General features: G+C 30.5%; 1 protein-coding gene across 1 annotated transcript; it reads right to left on the bottom strand.

The window, feature by feature from the left end:
• Nucleotides 1-1,801: 1,801 nt before the first annotated feature.
• Nucleotides 1,802-2,727, bottom strand: LOC122519019 (histone H1-like). The gene has a single exon (XM_043638186.1). The coding sequence runs from the start codon at nt 2,625-2,627 to the stop codon at nt 1,890-1,892; it is 738 nt and encodes a 245-aa protein (XP_043494121.1). The 5' UTR covers nt 2,628-2,727; the 3' UTR covers nt 1,802-1,889.
• Nucleotides 2,728-8,869: the final 6,142 nt, after the last annotated feature.

Here is an 8,869-nt window from a genome sequence, read left to right as displayed (position 1 = left end):
ATATCATAGATAAAAAACTAGGCTCATCTATAACCAATTAAGAAATCAATTTGTCTCTTTTCTTACAAATCCATTGCAGGAAGCCGAATATCTTTACGCAGTTATTTATCTTTGCGAACTTATTAGAAGCAATTGATTACTGTTAAATATTATTAGCTTCATGTTAAAAGCAATAGATTTTAATCGAACGATTGTAATGTAACATCCCTATTATTTGAATCATGCTTCGATGATAAAGTTAAATTAGTGTCCGAAGTCAAATTAACTACGTGACTTATTCGAATTGTGAAACGAGTATCTATCGATTCTTTAACAGAGAAAATATTTTTTTTTCTGATCTTTTATTATTTTTGGTTTTTATTATTGTAAAGTATATTATACGACACAAGAAAAATAATAAGGCTATAAAAATCTTGGGACCAAACAAGCACAAGGGTAGCCGAATTCATTATTAGATATCGATAAAAAATCATTAAAAAAAATCTATTGCAGCGAAAGAATAATCTAAATTATGAAAAGAAGAGATCAAGAGAAAAGTTGATTTCTCAATATAATAAAAAAGTAATTACGTTGACGAAACGAGGAAACTTCACATGCTTTTTAATAAAAATGCACATTTTTATTATATTCCCTACAAAATTAATATAACTTCCTCTAGAAAAATTAAAAAAAATAAAATCAATTGAACATTCTTTATAATATGATATATATATATATATCATATTTCATATATATTTCATTATGTTTTTTACTGTAAGTTGTAATATCATAATTCACAGTTAAAAATACACTGGTAAATAAAGAATTTTTATTGCATATTCTTTCAGAAGAGTATTAAATTAGTCATTTAGCCGATAATAATATTGTTTCATTACACGAAAAGCCAAAGGAGCAATTTCATGTTTTGTAAATATTGTCTAGAAAATAATGATTCGTTTAAGAAAAAAAAAGGAATCACTCTCATTGTTTGTTTAATGACGAGTCTTCATCTATTCATATCATCTGCTTTAAAATGGTAGTTCTTAAATTTTTTATTGTATTTTATATTATATTATTACAATCAAACTGTGAATGAAAATAACTTGGTCTTGTAATAAAAAGACCAATCACCAATAGGTGATACTCAAATGTATCTTTCAGTAAATCAATTATTTACAGATTAAATTTAATTATTTAAAATTATATGAAGTATTTTTTTTTTCATGGACTTGTTCTGTAAATTAATGAAAAATATATGATTGTCTATTTGATTTTTTTCTTATCTAATATATATTTGGAGTTGAAAGAGTGATTATATTCTTAAGTCTTCAAAGGTTAAATGAATATTCAATTAAAAAGACTAGTTCTAAAAAAAAAAATAAGTCTTGAAACGTTTACAAATATTTTTGTTTTTCAAAATAGATTTTGGCTTACAGTATTCAACTGGTTTTAAATGTTTTCTTATTAAAATTCTGTAGTTATTATTGGGGCTTCTTATTTAATTACTTAAATTAGTACTGAATGAATTATTATCTATATCACATTAAATACTAGTTTGCTATAAGTAGATGAACAAAGGGGACAGTAAACTAAATAAACGAATACTTTTATTTAATAAAATTTATTAAAAATTTGTATTTACATATTTACAGATGTTGTAGAAAATAACACTAAATATTATTATTTTACTTATACAACCACAATTACTACAAACTATAAATTAAAAACTATTAAGCATTAAATTCTTTAAAATATGAAATATATCAGCATAAAAAAATGAGGAAAAAGAGAGAAGGGGTAAAGAGAGTAGGTAGAGAAGATATGCATGTAAATCGATATTCACTCCAATGACTTATAAAAAACGTTGTGGCCCTGAAAAGGGCCAATTTATAGGATTCTGGTGGAAAAAATTATTTTTTGGCAACAGCCTTGGCAGTTGTCTTCTTCGGTTTAGGAGTTCTAGTTTTGGCAGCTGGTGCCTTAGCAGTTTTCTTAGCTTTTGAGACAGCTTTAGGTGTAGCTGGTTTCTTCGCAACTTTCTTTTCGGTGGTAACAGTAGCGGCGGCTGCGGCAGCGGCAGCAGCAGCAGCAGCAGCAGTAGCAGATCTTGATGTTGCAATTTTCGATTTTTTCGGATCGGCTGCTTTCTTCACAGTTTCAGCTTTTTTAGCCGGTGCTTTGGTCTTCTTAGCAACAGCAGTAGCAGCCGATTTGCGTGCTGCAGCAGTCTTCTTTTCTACAGATTTGTCAGCTACTTTCTTTTCCTTAATAACTCGTGGAGATTTAGCTTTGGCAGGGCTCGCCTTAATGGTCGACAACTTGAACGATCCAGACGTACCCTTTCCTTTGGTCTGAACAACGGCTCCAGTCGAGACTGCATTTTTTAGATATTTTTTGATAAATGGTGTTACCTTTTCGCCATCAACCTTGTACGTAGCTACAACGAATTTCTTGATAGCTTGCAACGACGAACCCTTACGATCCTTTAATTCCTTAATGGCGGCAGTCACCATTTCAGATGTCGGTGGATGAGTAGATTTTGGCCTTTGAGTCTTGGCTTTAGGCTTAGCAACTTTTTTCGGTGTTGCCGTAGTCGTTTCAGTTGAATTCTCAACTGCTGCTCCAGAAGTATTGACTAAGTCCTCCATTGTAAGATATCGTAGGATGTTCTTTCCCTTCTGTTATAATAGTTTATAACTCGTTAAGTCCTCTTCAGCAATTTTCGGCAAAGGACGATGTATATATCGATGTGATTCCTTTAAGTTAGGTGTATCAAACTCTGCCGCGCAAGGAATGACCCTCATTTTGTATCGTAGCGCGGACCATGAAGAGAGACTCTCTCGATATGGCGCACGAACGTCTCGATTAGAAAGATACGCAGACAATTCCGACATCGTAATATCAACCTTATTTTAAATAATACTAAACGTTCCCAACACTTGTTTTATATCAATCGAAAGTTTAGTTTATGGGCTTTCATAATATCTACTTTTTATCCATTTATCTATCAGATTTTGTTCATTATTTATAATATATTCCGAAGCATACACTTTTCAGATGATAGTTTAGTCGATAATATTGTTAAAATTTACTTTATTCTTTATTAAAATTATATATTTTTTCATCTTAATAACATCATCATGGATTAATCTTTCCATATCGATCAATAATTATTCTCATATGTGTCTTATTGTTGTTGAAAATATCAAACAAATGCGACGTGTCAATACCATACGATTTACTTTTCGTCGTACACGTAGTCGTCAACACCGGTTAACACATTTTTGCACTAACGTATATTATCAATGTGATTAATATTTTTTATTTCATATTATTGTGTAAGATATGTTTGTGAAAAAACTTGACGATTAATTGGTCGATTAAGTCGAACAAACGTAGATTTTCCAGGCGTACTTCCTACGAAATAAGAAGAAAAGAAACGACTGAGTAGAGAATGGATTTTCATTTGTAAAAGAAAAAAAAAAAATTGAAAATATATCGGATCGACTAATTAATTTAACAATTTTTATATTTTATTAAATTACAATGAATCCTTTTGTAATACGATCTCTATGTAAATTAATAGAATAAAATGTTCTTTCATAATACGGTATTCTTATAGCACGATTTTCCAAATATAACGAGTTAACAAATTTAGATTATTCTTGTCTAACACGAAGGCTTATTCATTCTATTGCGTTATTTTTTTATTTTATTTTTTAATTTGTTCTTTATTTAACACGATTTTGTTTAAATGTAGAACGAATTAATTGTGTTATAGGAGAATTAGAGTGTACATTGTTATTATTTGTTAGGAATACACGTGTTCATGCCATATATGTAGGAATTGAAGATTCATAAAGACAATTATTCTGGTATACTTCAATAAATAACCAAATATATATTTTAATTATATAATTTATGTATAACAATTAAACAAAATACGTTTTTTCTCTGCTTTGTAGCAATAACTCGTTTACCTAACCCCAAATCATTTTTTTTGTCTAATATATATATATATATATGTATATGTATATATTAAAAAAAAAAAAAAAAAAAAAATTTCTTTCCTATCGAGGAATCGATCTAACGCATCAGAGACACGAGGATCATTTTTGCGAAATTTCTATTCGTTTTTTCGAAAACGCTTGAATATATATTTTATGTAAATACAATAAATATTCTCATGGACTATTACAAATGTGAAAAGTTTCAAAAAAAAATCGGAAAGAAGTTACTTTTACGGTCCTCCCATAAGGGTATAACAAAAAAATAGAGAGAACCCCCTTCCCCTTTAAACTAAATGATTACAGAAGTACCTTACTTTATTAAGCCTTTGCCATGTTTATTTTAGAGAAAACTAACCCTCCGCTATATATTAAGTTCACAAGAACTATCGAAGCGAAGGAATTCCAAAAATTATCGAAAAACAGGCTATAATTTAACAGAATCTAGGAATAAATCAGGGTAGTAAATAAAGCTGTGAGAAGAACAGAATTCGCAACAGAAACCAATCGCCACGCTGATCTATGTTGTAACAAAATAACAGAATACATCGTTAATAGTAAACGAACTCCTGTCTTTTACTCTGTCCTTACAACATGGAAGCTTGAAAGAGTAAAATTTTATTATCAAGCAGTTTGAGAAGGCGCGTGCATGTGTCCGTGCACAGTAAAGAAATTGAAGATCCTTACATGACTATACGAATATATATATACAGCATTCCTAAGAGACAAGCAATTCACAAAAGCTACAACATTTTTAGTTATAAAAGCGCATTCCATCAAATATCTCAAACCTTATATCAGTCTGATATATTTTCGTAATGCAATAAGGCTCCTAACAAATCGGAGTTATGAGTGTTGATTACTGTATCCAATAATAATTACGAGTCATCTTCAGTAAATTCTAACGTCATGTAGTTAAAAAGGATCGGTAAGAATCAAAGTCAGCTAGTCAGTAAAATGTAATCAACCTATAAGAACAAATACCCTATAAATCCAGTTTTTGATTAGTTATTAAATCCATATCCTGTATTTAGTGAAACCGATAGTAATTATTAAGTCTGTATTTTGAGCGATGAAATAATTACAATAAATCGATTTCTTTAAGGAAATTAACTTATATCAGAAACTCTGTAAATTAATTTGAATTTTATTTGGCATCTTTATTCAATGGGGGAGGGGGGAGAAAAGAGAAGAAGAAAGGAGAAAATATTCTCTCTCCCTTAGTTACACTAAATTTGTAGTATTTAAGTATACAATGCCACAAATTGGCCCTTACTACAGAAAGTAATTCATGCATAAGAGAAAAAAAGAAAAAAATTACCAGCACTTGATATAAAATTATAATTTTATGACAGTGATAATTATTTAATAATTTTTATAACGGATTATTTATTCCCACTAGTCCAAGTCGCTACCTTTTTTTCTACTTAAACAATTCTTAAGCTTATAGGAGTAGAATAATTGACACAATTTCAGTGAAAATGAATAGAACCTTTCTCTAAATAACTATTATAAATCCTGACACAGGAGGAAAATATCAAGATTCAATATCAAAAAGTTATTGGTACACGACAGTATGGTGAAAAAAATATCTCGTAATTCGCGCGACTTTAATTTTTTGGTTGAATTTAAAACAGAAATTTTTGGAATAAAAAATTGAATGATATAAATATTTACGATCATATTTTTAACAAATGTTATAAGGCATATGTACGACATTTAAAAGAAATAGAATTGTGTTTCTTCTAAACAAATTAGCTTTTAACATTGTATCCTAACACTTTACCATTTAGTGTTACGAAAGGATTAAAAAAAATACAATTAAGTATAATTTAAATAAAAAAATACTAATGACTTTAAAATCATGTAAAAAAATTTATTTTAAGAGAAATGTCTCCTATCAAACAGCCTTTAAAATAGTGTAACATTGTCCTAAGCATTTTTTTCGTAAAATAAAAATAATTAGGTTATATTACCAGCTTATAATTGTTATAGACTAACCCTCTATTTACTTATAGATTACGTTAATGTTATAGTTAGATTATATGTAAATGTGAAATGTACAACAGATTTTCATTTCCGTTAAATAATAAATATAAAATAAATGCAAATATATATAAAAAAAGGTATCAACGTTACTTAGGTTTATTTGCGAGGAAGAAAAAACGAATGGAAAAGAAAAGGATAAGTCACATACCAAAGACGACCGTACATGCTATGCCTTTATAGTACAAGTACCTACGTTTTAACTCTTGCGACTCCGTTGCGGTAACTTCCATGTAAATAATTAAGTTAGTGTCAATTTTGCAATTTTGTTTATTATTATCTACACTGGGAATTTTTCTGATATCTTTTTATATTTATATGATAGTTTATTAGTTGACAATCACTTAGTTGCCTACCCAATATTAATAGTGTCTAAATAATACGTACAGTAAATATTGTATTGACCGTGCTTATAAGACAGAAAAAGATCTATTCTATAATTAACGGTCTATTTTTATTATTATTGTTCGGATTATGAGACACGTGTTTTATTAATTAATTTAAACAATAAAATGTAATAAAAATTACTTTTGAAAGAGTATGTAATCGTTTGAAAACAACTTTTTATATTCTTTTTTGCATTTCAAACGTTAATATTTGCAGTTTATTTAATTTTAATGTAGGTATACGTACGGTTATATTAATCTTACCAAAAATATGGTCATAGTCATTGTCGCCTCTGGTCATTTAGGGAACATCGAAGAGTGTCAATAGCCGCCCCACCCCCCTCTTTTAACCATTGCTAAACACGCCCTGCTATGCCCGCTAACAACCGCATTAGCTATTCTCTTCCGTTGGAAAGTACACGCCCACCATTAGGACAGATATTATACGACAAGAAAACAATATACAGAGTGATTCACTAATTCTTGCCACCAAGATAGCTCCGAAAATGTGACAGTAGCAGGAAAGTTTATACAACAAAAATTGCAAGAAAAATTCAGGAGTATAATATGACTTCAGTTTTTTTGCTAGGTTTAGTCGCTTCTAAGATTTAAGAGGCAATTTTGTTTTTTTAAATGGAATGCTATGTTTCGGCACTTATTTTCTGATAGCGGCTATCATGGTGAATCCAACAATGTGCAACATTAAGGTATTTGAAGATCAACAAAGGTCAAGTTTGGCGAACCAGCCAGCCCAGCCACGATACAGCTCCTCCGCAACGTGCTTGCATCAGATCACGTCATCCTTTAGGTGTCCGACAAAGGACGGAACAGTCAGACGGAATAGTCAGGTTTAATGAGTACGTCATATTTAATAAATATTTACTGTATTTAATGTTACACATCGTTGGATTCACCACGACAGCCGTTATAATCAAAAAATAAGTACCAAAACATAGCATTCCATTTAAAAAAACAAACTTGTCTCTTAAATCTTAGAAGCGACTAAACCTAACAAAAAAAAATGATGTCATATTATACTCCTGAATTTTTCTTGCAATTTGTGTTGTATAAACTTTCCTGCTACTGTCACATTCTCGGAGCTATCTTGGTGGCAAGAGTTAGTGAATCACCTTGTATATAAGCGAGGTATAAGTGTATCCCTTATACTTCCACATACGAGAGAGAGGTGCATCACCGCGAAAGCAGCAAACCGATGAGGAAGAGAATAAGCGAAGTGTTTAAACTCTCTTGACACTCTACAGACGAGCCAGAGGCGAGATTCATTATTGTATCTATCTAGAAGCGAGGCGAGCGAGAGGTGAACCACGTGTCCTAATCTTTGGTTGGACGCTGTTCAGTATTATATACAATTTATCAATGAGGATTTATATGCCGCAAGGCTTTTCCCTGACGAGCTAATAAAAATATTATGTATTATTTTCTATTGGCTCAATCACGTGTTTTATTTCTTATTTTAATTCAACCTTTCTTTTTCCTGATCATTAGCTTATCACAATCACTAGAGACCTCCATTGTTGGGAAAATTTGCGCACAATACAATCAGTGATAGAGGAGTATATTTTACTTGATTAGCGTTCGGAAAAAAATTAGAACTATTAAATCTGCCGGAAACTAATGCATACCTCACGTGTTTAAAAAAATTCATTAAAGTGAGATGTTATTAAAAAAATTTGTTATTCAAGAAAAATAATCTTTGTTTGTTCATTATTTTAGGTTCTATTTATTTAACACGTTCACGCCGGGGCGAAAATCTACGTTTTTCCGCGTGAGGCGGGACTGTCTTATCTCCTTACGCTTCGTGGGGCGGGGCAACATCGTTATTTTGAAAAGTTGCATAGGTATAAATTAATAATTGTTATCAATTTAAAATATTGAATGTTAATGTTTATAATACTTAATTTTTATATGTAATGTTGAGAAATAATAAAATCAACTTATTTTCTTAACGACTAATTTTCTGAAAACAAGTGATCCACAAGTGGGTCATGCCGCCCCACGGAACAGTAAAGTGTTACCCACCGGTGGTCTCAACGTTTATGCCTTGTTTGATTTATATCTTTATATTTTAGTTTTTACTTTATCATTTGTATATTCATCCCTAAAAATGTCAAGACATTCGAGGAATATCAATTTATTAGACAAAATAAATAATAACAATGAGGATCGTTCAGAAGATGACAAAGAAGTTACCGATATCGATGATATATCAGAAAATAATTATGACTTATTTGACAGCGATACGGACGAAGAGAATATTTTGAATATACGAAGAGGACAAAAAAGAAAAAGATTCATAACTATGAATCTAACTAACTAGTTCCGAAAGTGAAAATGAGGAAGGGATTGAAATTGCTATGGACGGAACAGTCTGGCAAAAAATAAAAGAAGGGTCTAGTCGCGGAAGAGCACCGATTTATAATATTTTCAAGG

The sequence above is a fragment of the Polistes fuscatus genome, unplaced genomic scaffold (assembly GCF_010416935.1).
Source record: "Polistes fuscatus isolate 324 unplaced genomic scaffold, CU_Pfus_HIC Scaffold28, whole genome shotgun sequence".
Lineage (NCBI taxonomy): Eukaryota > Metazoa > Arthropoda > Insecta > Hymenoptera > Vespidae > Polistes > Polistes fuscatus.
The sequence above is the reverse complement of the archived record's forward strand: the minus strand, read 5'-3'. Positions and strand labels throughout refer to the sequence as shown.

Coding starts and splice junctions, on each gene's coding strand:
- LOC122519019 (XM_043638186.1), bottom strand. CDS start 2,627: ATGGAGGACTTAGTCAATACTTCTGGAGCAGCAGTTGAGAATTCAACT.